The following is a 12,811-nucleotide window of genomic DNA, read 5'->3' on the forward strand; positions in this document are numbered from 1 at the left end:
ATAGTGGATTGACTAATAGAACACAGAAAATTGGGATAAGGGTGCCAATCTGTAATTAGTGGACGACCATAAGGATTAGAACTCTATTTACAATATATATTACTGGCCTGGATGAGCAATTTAAATGTACCATAGCCAAGTTTGCAGAGAAGGCAAAAATAGATGGGAAGGCAAGTGATGTGGATGACACAGTTTACAGAGGGATACAGACAGGTTAAACCACTGGGCAAAAGCTTGGTTGCTGGACTATTATGTGGGAAAGTTGAGGTTAAATTGGCAGGAAGACTAAGGAAGGTGGCTATTATTTAAATGGAGAAAGACTGCAGAAAGCTACAATGGGATTTGGGAGTCATTGTCCATGAATCACAAAAAGCTAGCATACAGGTTTAACAAGTATTAAATAACATAAATAGAATGTTGGCCTTTATTACAAAGGGAATAGAGTATAAAAATAGGGAAGCCCTGCTAAAACTATACAGAGCAATAGATAGAGCATACCTAGAATACTGTGAACCGTTTTGATTCCCCTTATGTATGGAAAGATTTATTGGCTTGGATATAGTCCAGAGAAGGTTCGCTAAGTTGATTCTAGGAATGGAGGGATTCTTTTAAAAAAGAGAGGTTGAATGCTTTAGATCTGTACCCATTGGAGTTTAGAAGAGCTTCCTGAATGTGAGCTTTCTGAAACATACAAGATTTTTAGGGGATTTGGAAAGGTAGTTGTTTCCGTTGTGGGAGAATCTAGGATCAGAGGGCATAATCTCAGGGTAAAGGGTCCCTCAAGTAGGGTAGAGATGAGGAATTCCTTCTTTCAGATGGTAGTGACTCTGTAAAACTCTTTATTGCAGAGGGGTGTTGAGGCTGCATTGTTAAGTATATTCAAAGCTGAGATAGACAGATTTTTAATCAGTGAGGGAATCAAGGGTTATAGGGTTGTGGCACGAAAGTAGAATTAAGGATTATCAGATCACCATGATCTTACTGAATGGCAGAGTAAGATTAATGGACTGAATGGCATACTTCTGCTTCTATGCCTTATGCACTCTCTATCTTCACCAAAGATGGCAAATGCTGCTTTAAGCTCTTCCAAGTCACCAGAGAGTGATCTTGTGCTAAATTACTTCCTCATCAGCCCTCTGTTGTTCCACTTCCTTCAGATCCTGCGTAAAATGGGAGGCAAGAAACTGCAACATCAACAGTGTAGAGTGCACCCAACCCCATTTGTTTGCATGTTTTCACAATCATCTCTTGTTCAATAAAGTCCTTTGCTCCAATGCAGTCTGGTCACAACTTTCTCCACACCCCACTTATGGTAGATGGCAGGCCATCGCCATACAGATGTTAAGGATGGTCCTGACGTAGTTGTAATTCTTTCAGTGTTCCTTCAAGGTAGGAGCATTGTACCTTAGGATTCCTGGTTGGTTTGTCCAAAACATATTCTGTGCTAATCAACCTTGAACATTGCAATAATCCTTTGATCCATAATTTGAAAAATCCAGGTGGTGCTAGAAAGGTCATGTTAACATTGTCACTGAGATCATCAAGTACCTAGGACCATTTTGTTGAAGGTCAGCATTGTTTTTTGTCATGATTCTTAGTGGACCAATGATCTAGGATTGCTAGACACAACTAGAACAAAGAAAGTGGATGATTATTGGGTGTAGAACAGAATGTGGCCACAATGCCATAATCAGATCAGCTATCATTTCGTAGAGGGACCGAGTTGTTAGGTTGCAAAATCATCCTCAAAAATTGCTTATATTATCTATGTCTCTTTCATTTGGTCTCCACATAACAGGTGGCTTGTACTTTGAATAGCACTTAATTGTTCTGAGATTTTGGGAATGATACATGAGCATTGGCTTCATGTTGGAATCATTTGCTGCAAGATCACATGATCCTGAGCTGCTTTAAAGCCTGGTATACATAATTGTTGAAATATATGGCCTGGAAGACATTCTTTTGCAGAATAAACGAGGCCTTTCAACCTCACTAGCACCTCAGCTCAGCCTTTGTGATTACACAATGTTTTAAATCAGCAGTGGCAAGCTCTCCACCTATGCAAGTTAGTATGATTTTTATACCTTATAAATAACCCATGAGTAACACCAAATGGTTTTAAATTTGAACTTTGGCACGATCTGTTTGGGAAAGTTAGTTGGCTAGATTACCAGAGTGTGGTGCGGAATAAAGACAACATTTGATGGTGACCTGCTTTGTCCTTTACCTCACGCAATGTTCAAGCTGTGCAGAACAAATTCTCTCGACTTCTGATGGAAAGTTGTGCCTATGGTTCTTTGTGGATTGTGGCTCTTTATGGTTTTTCTAGAAACAAACTTGAAGCATTTTCTTGAATTAGCATTAAAGTAAGAGACATGTGATACAGAATTTAATGTGAGATGGCAATGGTTAACACTCTTTTCATGTCCAAGACAGTTGCAATCTGATTTTTTTTCTACTTAACCACTACCAAAAAAATGTAAATTTGCCAGACTTTTATTTTATCCGTGTTTTTTAACAACTGTTCTCTCAGTTGCTGCTGGCAATCTCAGAGTACTAATGTTGTCAACCATTCATTGTAAGGTCGGACTTCATTTGAAGCATAACTTGTTTTTGTTGTCTTATCTCAGCAGAAAGCACTTCATTAGCAATGGCTTATAATGAGCAAATTAATGAACCATTTGAATAATGAACAATTCAAGAGAACCAAGATGACAACAGGAAGAAATGCTAATTTGTGTGTTATACAAAATGACACAAACACTGCCATATCTACAAGACTGTGATCACTTAACCAGTGGTCCTCAAAAGGGCCACTGTAGACCATTACAGTACTGTAGTGTATAGCACACCACAGTACTGTAGTGTACAGCACACCACAGTCTAGGAACAGCTCAAAGTACTTAAAGGTTTTCCAAATTCTCCCAATACAATATTGCCTGTAGCTTCAGCTGCAGGACATCTCTGCAGGAGGTTCTCAGGCCCAACCATCTTCAGCTGCTTCATCAATGACCTTCTCTCCATCAGAAAGCCAGAGTGGGGTTTGTACAATGTTCAGCCCATTTGCCACTACTCAGATACTGTACAGTCCACATCAGGATTCCTGATGAAGGGCTTATGCCCAAAACGTCGATTTTCCTACTCCTTGGATGCTGCCTGACCTGCTGCGCTTTTCCAGCACTACACTCTCGACCATGTTCAAATGCAGCAAGCCCTAGATAATGGCAACATTCATGCCACATAATTTCCAGCCATTGACCATCTCCAACAAGAGTGAATTATAATAGTCAACCCTTGACGTTCAATGGCATTACCATTGTTCAGTCCCCAACTATCATCCTGGTGATTACTGTTGACCAGAAACTGAACTGAACGAGCCATATAAATACTGTGGCTACAAGAGCAGGTGAGAGGTTAGGAAATCTGCACGAAGTAATGCACTTCACTCTCTGATGCCCCACTGCCCAGCATCTGCAAGGCATAAATTAGGAGGGTGATTGAATACTCCCCACTTGCCTGGTTCGGTCTCACTCCTTCCAACACTGATGCACATTGGCAGCACAGCAGTGATGATGCACTGCAGTAACTGACCAAGCTCCTCCAACAGCACTTTCAAAGCTATAATCTCTGCCATCTGGAAGGAAAAGGACAGCCGATGCATTGGAACAGCTCCACCTGTATGTCCCTCTCCGAGTTACACGCCATCCAGATTTGGGCTTACATCATTGTTCCGTCATTGTTATGGGGTCAAAATCGGGGAACTCCCACCCTAACAGCACCATGAGTGTTCCTACACTGCAAGGACTGCAGTGATTCAAGAGGGCAGCTTGCCACTGCCTCCTGCAGGGCAGCTAGGGATGGGCGATAAATGTAAGCATAGCCAGCAACACCCACATCCCGTGAGCAAAAACAAAAAGGGTGAAAGCCTTCTTATGGGTTACAGTTCCTACAGCCGTGTGGACGTTAAGTAGGACCTTCCCAGTGACATTAACACAGATCAGCAGCAATGCTGTGCGAGGCGGATATACATTTAACAATGACGTTCATGCAAAACTATGTTGTGCAGGACAATGTTAAATGTGGAAACTGTATGCTTGAGAGCTCCTCAATTATTTAGTCAATGGTTTAAGGATGATCTGACAGACTAAACTTGTTCATTTACCACGTTACTAATTCTCAAGCATTTTAGATAAACTGGATTCATGGCTCCAGGGCTTCTGATTATTCTTTGTCCTCTCAATTGATGTAATGCTGGATGACTGCTTGCATTTAGTGTTACATTACTGGTACAACACTGAGTAATCATTACACTGCTCATATTGCTGGTTGACTGCGCACATTGATAGTTTTTACATAATCTTATAGGAAAGTGAGATCATTTCAATCCAATTTTCTGCAGGTCTCTCCGTTTTATAAGAAAGTTCCTGGATTTCAGCAGTTGCTGATTAAACACTTCAGGTGATTAAAATTCAATTGATTGATTCATTCATCATCAATGTCTGATATTGAGAGTTCTTTTCCCTTTTGTTGAGTGCAAAATTGGTACTTAACAGAACTTCTAACATGACTTATTGCCTTTCCTCCATCATTAATACTGTCTACTAATGCCTCCATCATTAGTAGTCTAGAGCATTAGCGAACATTGTCTATGTTTTGGGTATTGTGTTCCCTGTGATAAGTGATATCTGTGGACTTTGTGTGTGTCTGTCCAGTTCCAGCTCTTGTCTTATTCACCATCTTGTTTCCACAGGGCAGGAAGCGTATTGATTGAGTTTGACGTTGTCTTCATTGCAAAGGATATCCAAGGTTATCTACTGGACCCAAGTTTGATCATCAATATTACTGGACTGAATGATGTGATTGCTAATGGGTTTGAGATTGGTGGAGCTCAGGTATTGAGAGTATATGTTTCAGGTAACTGTCACCTAATTCCTGTACAAAGCATACCTTCTCTAAACACGTACACACAGTCAGACACATAATTAGACACACTCCTATCTTGCCTTCCATGATTAGGATAACTCCCCTTATCTCCCCTCATACAGCACCTTTCCCTTAAGGCCTCCTCCTCTTTTCAAGCTTCTTGAGTTTAGAAGATCAAGGGGTGGAGTGGGGTGGGGTGCCGGGTGGTGGGAGGGAATCAAAATTAACTGAAATGATTGAAGAATTTAATGAAGTAGATACAGACAGAAGTACTCCTCTGGTTTGTGACAGGATGCAAAGAAGCATTACCTTAAATATTGGATTTAGGTCTTATTTGGATAATGTTAAGAAATATTTTTTCTCACAGCGTAGTGGAATTTTGGGATTTTCCTTCCTAAAATTCTTTGGATTCTGTGGGGTTAATTAATACCGTACTTTGGAAATGGAGTTCAAAAGCTTTTTGTTGCTTAAGCGATTAAGGATGACAAAGCAAAGGTAGGGATAGGTAGATTTAAGATACTGATCAGACAGGATGTAGTTGTCAATGTGATTGACTTTTAACTCCCCTCTAAGCAGTTCAGGGACAATTAGGAATGGCTTACCAGCGACACCATATCCTATGAAAGAATAAAACCAAGGATGTACCTGATTTGCAGAACATGCTGGAAGTGCTGATTTATCTCACTGGATGAGCTGAATAGCGTCTTCCTGTTTCCTCATTGTTATGCAATTCCCACTTTGGGGAGCTGGAAAGCTCCACTGGACCTTATCAGTTAGAGCTAGCACCTTAGGGATAATAGGGAGAAATGGACTGGAGTGATGAATGAATTGAATTGTTTTGCACATTTTTGTCTCTATCTACAGAGGGTTTCAATGCTTTATGTGGTCAGGTGTTTTCCTGCCAAACTGGGTTCCAGTGCATTCATACTGACAGAAGGAATGTGACCTGCACCTCCCTTTGCCACACTGATTACTGCAAAAACAGTGGCATCTGCACTCACACCCGGGGCCGGGAGCCCATGTGCCAGTAAGTAACACATTTGTGCGTTCACCTGGAGTGATTGTTGGCTTTAGTATGGACAGCAAACTGAAAACAACTTTGTGCCAGCAGCGATCTGACGAACACTCAAGTAAAGGAACAAAAATAGGCATTTAACTCCTTACCTGTTCACCATTCAGATAGATTATGACTGATCTGGAACTCAACTTGGTATTCCGGCCTTTGCCTTATGTGCTTGAATACTTTCTGTTTAACAAAAGATTTTATTAATTTCTGTTTTAAAGTTAATTAATCTAACATCAATTGCTATTTGTTAAACAGCATTCCAAACTTCTGCTGCCTTTTGCATTTAGAATTTCCCAAAATGTCTACCTCCTACTATTAAGGCTGTGCCCTCAGCCCTAGACTCCCCAACTCATCAAAATGGCTTATCCCAATCTACCCTAAATAGTTTGAAAAGCTTGTGACAGGATGCAAACAAGCATTGCTTTAAAAGTTGGATCTAGGCCTTATTTAGAAATATTTTTTCACACGGAAAAGTGGAATTTTGGGACTCTCCTTCCTAAAATCTCTTAACTTTCTAAGTTCAAGACTGTGCAACAGGAGTTTGTTTAACCTATCTCATAGTTAACCTTTTGAGACCCAATATCATTGTAATATATCTAGTAAATCATGAATAGGGAGGGATTTGGGAAGAGATTATGTTTCCAAATTCAAAGCAAATATTTTTAAGTCTAAACATTTCTTCCCATCAACTTGATGATTGGTTCACTTTCTTTACTCCCCTTCTCACAGGTTCAGTTAAATTCAGGGTTTTTTTCAATCGATTCAGTCGTATCCCTGATACAGACTCATTGTGAATCCTAGCCACTTAAATAGGATCCAAAATCAGAACAGAATCAGGCCAGCTCTCAGAACTGTTACCCAATGGAATATACTTCTTCCCATTAATATACATTGTGCAGAATCTCAATGACCCCAGACTCTTCCCACTGACTCTCACTGCACAGAATTCCAGCAGGCCAAACCTTATTCCAGGAGGGAGAAGAATCAAAGCAGTAACAATTCTGAGTAAGGAATAAGATAGAGTGCAAATTATTGAGATTCTTGGCAGTGAGTGAATGGATAAGTACTTGGTTCTTTGAGTCTCTGTAAATAGATGTAATTTATCCCTTGGTCCATTTAACAAGAGGAATCTATTTTCGGGTGATGTGGTGGAATAACTGGGTTCCAATGCATGCATCTCCGATAATGCATCCTGGAAGCTCAGGGTATAAAATTGTTCTGGTGCAGAAGGAGGCTATTTAGCTCATCATGTCTTCCCTGGCTTTCCAAATGAGCAAAGCTGAAAATGTGTTGCTGGAAAAGCGCAGCAGGTCGGGCAGCATCCAAGGAGCAGGAGAATCGACGTTTCGGGCATGAGCCTTCTTCCTGAAGAGAAGCCCTCTGCAGTCCTCACTTTCTCCTAGAAGATCCTTTCCAAATGAGCAAAGTGACTTAGTGCCAACCTATTGTCTTACATATTGTTTTCATTTACATAAATATCCGTTGCCCTTTTAAATGCCTTGATTAAACTTGCCTCCACCATGCATTAGGCAGTGCAACCTAGAGCCTAACTACTTGCAATGTGAAAGGGCTTTTTTTCCCCAGGCTGCATTTTCTACTTTTGCAAATTACTTTAAGTTACAACTTGAACTCAGATTTTCTGAGCACAAAAGATGGTTGGCATTACTGCAGTGCATTGAGGAAGTTAAGAGTTTTATGGATAGCAAAATGTTTCAGGATGTGTTCACCCCCTTGGCTATGGAATGAACTCGGGGAAAATGGACTGAGTGACCAGCTGGCGGAAAGTGCAGGAATTCCCTGGAGTGCGGTACAGTCAAATCAGAGTTCGATGTTGATGACCAGCAATGATGATGACACCTTGGGACATATAGTCAGAAAACAATCTGTGCCACTTTGTGAGATTTGGCTGCATAAGGAAGTGAGCACTGTGGTTTCTGCCAGGGTTTCAGATAGTTGGGAAGATAGTCACTTCTGTAAACGCAAGAGTGAGTTCCAACATATTCTCCTTGGTGCCAGCCTAAAGGAGATTGCAGAATTTGGAAAAGGATATAAAAATGGCAGAGAGAGAATGAGAAACCATTTTGGGAATATGAAAGGGAACCCTATCATTTTTCAAAATATATACAGTGTAAGTTGTAAAACCATAGTTAAAGGACAGTGGGGCTGATTAGAGGCCAAAATGGAAAGCTTCATGTGAAGGCAGAGGACATGACTGAGATATAGAATCATTTAGTTATACAGCACAGAAACAGACCAAACAAACCAGTCCAATTGGTCCATGCCGGCCAGATATCCTAAGCTAATCTAGTCCCATTTACCAGCACTTGGCCCATATCCTCCTAAACCCTTCCTATTCATATACCAATCCAGAGGCTTTTAAATGTTGTAATTGTACCAGCCTCCACCACCACTTCCTCTGGCAGCTCATTCCATGCATGCCCTGCCCTCTGCGTGAAAATGTTGCCCCCTCAGGTCTTTTTTTAATCTTTCCCTTCTTACCTTAAACCTATGCCCTCTAGTTTGGACTCCCCTATCATGAGAAAAAGACCTTAGCTATTTACTCTATCCATGCCCCTCATGATTTTATAAACCTCTAAAAGGTCACCCCTCAACCTCCGATGCACCAGAGCAAAACGCCCCAGCCTATTCAGTCTCTTCCTATAGCTCAAACTCTCTCATCCCGGCAACATTCTTGTAAATCTTTTCTGAACCTTTTCAAATTTGGCAACAGCTTTCCTGTAGCAGGAAATATGGAAGAAATACTAATGTAGTGGTTTTTATGAAAGAAGATGGTGTTGCTGGGTAATAGATAGGTAGGATAAAAATGGAAAGAGATGTTGAGTGCTTTGGCGTCTCTCAAAGTTAACATTTGACTCAGCCTGAATGGGATGTATTGGAGTTGCTCTGGGAAGCTAGGGTGGATACAGCAGAAGTTCTGACCATATTCTTTCAATCCTCCTTGAATGAGTGTAGTGACAGAGAACAGTCAGATAACAAATAAGCCCCCCGTTTTCAAGAAAGAGAGGAAAAGTAAAGCTGTTAACTGTAGTCCAGTCAGTTAAATATTGGTGATGGACAAATCAATAGAAATCATTATTGAGGTCAAAATTAATTCTCATTTGGAGAAGCATGTGTTAATATGGACTGTTCATAAAAGTATGCTTTTTTAAATGAAATTATCTGTATGCGATTAACTGAATTTAAATTTGTTGAAGGTGATGCAGTCGTTACACATAGGGACTTTTAAACGGCTTTTAAAGGGAAGGTGGTAATTTGGGTGTTTATTTGGCTAAGAGATACAGGGCAGAAAATGGTGGTGAACAAATGTATATCTAGGTGGAGTAAAGAATGCAGTAGTTGATATACACACTGCACCAGTGACCCAGGTTTGATTCCAGCCTCAGGTAACTGTGTGGAGTTTGCACATTTTCCCCGTGTCTGCGTGGGTTTCTTCCCACAGTCCAAAAATGTTAAGGTCAGGGGGATTTATCGGTCATCTACCTGTGGAACCACAGGAGATGGGAGAGATTCCAAGTGAATGTTTCACGTCAGTTTTTACTGTAAAGAAAAATATGGAGACAGGGGCCCTTGGGGAAATAAATATTGATGTTTTGAAAACAGGCCACATTACAGAAAAGGAAATGCTGCAGGTCTTAAAAAACATAGAAGTGGTTAAATGTCTGGGACCTGATTGGGTGTATTCCAGGATGTTGTGGGAAGCTAGGGAAGAAATTGTGAGGCCCCTAGCAGAGATCTTTATATCATCTACAATCATGGGCGAGGTGCCAGTGGTCTGGAGGATGGCTAATGTTGTGCCTTTATTTAAGAAAGGCTAAGGAGAAGACTGGAAACTATAGACCAGTGAGACTGACATCAGTGCTGGGTTCCTGATGAAGGGCTTTTGCCTGAAACGTTGATTTCGCTGCTGGTTGGATGCTGCCTGAACTGCTGTGCTCTTCCAGCACCACTGATCCAGAATCAGTGCCGGGTAGGCTGTTGGAGGGACTCTGAGAGATAGGATTTACATGCAATTGGGAAGGTAAGGACTGATTAGGGATAGTCAGCCTTGCTTTGTGCATGGGAAATCATGTCTTTCAAACTTGATTGAGTTTTTTGAGAATTTAACCAAACAGATAGATGAAGGGAGAGCAGTAGACATTGTTTGCATGAGCTTAATAAAGCCTTTTGGTGGACTTATCAGGACAATTAGATCACATGGGATTCAGGGAAAGCTTGCCAATTGGATACAAAATTGGCTTGACAGTAGGAGACAAAGGGTGATAGTGGAGGGTCATTTTTTAGGACTGGACCAGCGCTGTTCTGCAAGGATCAAAGCTAGGTCCGCTATTGTTTGTCCTTTTGATTACCAATTAAGATGAGAATTTAGCAGGCACTGTTAGTAAGTTTGCAGATGATGCAAAAATTGGTGCTACACTGAAGAAAGTTACCCATGATTACAAATGACTTGGAGGTGCCAGTGTTGGAATGGGATGGACAAAGTTAAAAATCACACAACACCAGGTTATAGTCCAACAGGTTTATTTGGAAGCACTAGCTTTCAGAGCGCCGCTCCTTCATCAGGTGGTCGTGGTTCTCCACAACCACCTGATGAAGGAGCAGTGCTCCGAAAGCTTGTGCTTCCAAATAAACCTGTTGGACTATAACCTGGTGTTATGTGATTTTGAACCATGATTAGGAAGGAATCTTGATCATTTAGGCTAATGGGCTGAGGAATGGCAGATGGAGTTTAATTTGGATAAATGCATTTTGGTAAAACGAAGAAAGACAAGACTTATACAGTTAATGATAGGGCCCTGGGTAGTGTTGTCGGACAGAGAGACCTAGGGGCTCATGTATATAGTTCTTTGAAAGTTGCATCATAGTTAGACAGGGTGGTTGAGAAGGCATTTAGTACGCTAGCCTTCATTGCTCATACCAATGAGTATGATGTCATGTTGTGATTGGTGAGATCAGTTTTGGAGTACTCTGTATAGTTCTGGTTTCCCTATTACAGGAAGGATAGTATTAAATTAGAGAAGGCTCAGAAAAGATTTACCAGGACATTGCTGGGACTGGGGGGGGTTTGAGTTATAAGGTGAAGCTGGATATAATGGAACTTTTTTCACTGGAATATAGGCAGTTGATGGGTGACCTAATAGAAGTTTATAAAATCATGAGGGGCATGGATAAGGTGAATAGCAAAGTTTTTTTTTCCTGGAGTGGGAGAGTTCAAAACGAGGGAGCATATTTTTAAGGTGAGAGGAGAAAGATTTAAAAGGGACCCGAGGGGCAACCTTTCCACATAGAGGATGGTTCATATGTGGTATGAATTGGAAGAGGAAGTGATGGAACAATTACAGCAGTTAAAAGGCATTTGGATAAGTACATGAACCAGAAAGGTTTGGAGGGAGATGGAACAAACACAGGCAAGAGGGACTAAGTTTAGTTTGGGAAACTTGGTTGGCATGGATGAGTTGGACTGAAGGGCCTGTTTCCGTGATGTATGACTGTAAATTGTCTTGTAGTCCAGGATTGTGCAGGCTAGGTGGGTTAGCTATGGTAAATGTAGGGGCATGAAGATAGGGTGGAGGGGTGCAATGCTGTTCAGAGGGCCAGACTTGGACTAAAGGCCTCTTTCCGCAATGTAGGGAATATGTGATACATGACCTGGATTTGGTATAGGGAGTACAATTTAAAATTTGCAGACAATACAACACTTGGCATTGTTGTCTGCATACTCCTGAAGTCTGCGATTAACTTCACTATTCATAACATTGCTAATTTATGCATGAACGTGAAAGTGCAGCTTAAGGTGGTTAAGAGACGTCCTTTGAGAGAAAGAACATGGCAGGTATGTAAGGGTGCATATTGAGCAATTCCTAATGGTTGCAAATCAGCTGACAAGACAGCTGTATACGTGTATGGGAAACTTCGCTGGCTTTATAGGAGAAAGTGAGAACTGCAGATGCTGGAGATCAGAGCTGAAAATGTGTTGCTGGAAAAGCGCAGCAGGTCAGGCAGCATCCAAAGAGCAGGAGAATCGACGTTTCAGGCATGAGCCCTCCTTCAGGAAAGTGCAGCTTTATAGAGTCATTCGAAAGAAAAACAAAGACATCATTCCAAATCTTTCTAGCTTTTGGAAGAAGCTGTACAGGCTGGGGCTGGAGCGTCGGAGGCTGGGGGCTGACCTTATAGAGGTTTATAAAGTCATGAGGGGCATGGATAGGATAAATAGACAAGATCTTTCCCCTCGAGTGGGAGAGTCCAGAACGAGATGGCATAGGTTCAGGAAGAGAGGGAAAAGATATAAAAGAAACCTAAGGGTCAACCTTTTCACACAGAGGGTGGTGTGTGTATGGAATGAACTGCCAGAGGAAGTGGTGGAGGCTGGTACAATTGCAACATTTAAAAGGCATCTGGATGGGTATATGAATAGGAAGGGTTTAGAGGGATATGGGCCAAGTGCTGACAAATGGGACTAGATTAATTTAGGCTATCTGGTTGGCATGGGTGAGTAGGACCAAAGGGCCTGATTCCATGCTGTACATCTCTCAGACTCGAAATCATTGATTAGACCTCAGCTGGAGTATAGTGTAACATTTTGGACATCACAGTTTAGAAAGCATGTCAAGACCTGACAGAGAAGGTTTATCTGGATGATACCAGAGATGAGGTACTTCAGTTATGGGGAGAGATTGGAGAAGGTGACATTGTTTTCTATTGAGCAGATTAGATTTATGGGGGAGACCTAATAGAGGGAGGAATGGAAATGGTTTAATGTGGTTACCACATAGATGGTGTTACCAAATAGCACTTACTCAT

The 12,811-nt window shown here is 41.3% G+C and overlaps 1 protein-coding gene across 2 annotated transcripts in view; it reads left to right on the plus strand.

Moving 5' to 3' along the window:
- si:ch211-14k19.8 (mucin-5AC) overlaps positions 1-12,811 on the plus strand; it is a 39,063-nt gene that overhangs the window by 7,199 nt on the left and 19,053 nt on the right. Inside the window, exons 3-5 of one of the 2 annotated variants that reach the window (XM_060840749.1) lie at positions 4,400-4,458; positions 4,751-4,914; positions 5,788-5,950. In XM_060840749.1, the coding sequence (XP_060696732.1) occupies positions 4,400-4,458; positions 4,751-4,914; positions 5,788-5,950 (386 nt within the window). Of the gene's footprint in view, positions 1-4,399; positions 4,459-4,750; positions 4,915-5,787; positions 5,951-12,811 lie in introns of those variants that run through there. The other variant, XM_060840750.1, reaches the window with a different exon arrangement.

This window comes from Hemiscyllium ocellatum, chromosome 20, assembly GCF_020745735.1.
Source record: "Hemiscyllium ocellatum isolate sHemOce1 chromosome 20, sHemOce1.pat.X.cur, whole genome shotgun sequence".
Lineage (NCBI taxonomy): Eukaryota > Metazoa > Chordata > Chondrichthyes > Orectolobiformes > Hemiscylliidae > Hemiscyllium > Hemiscyllium ocellatum.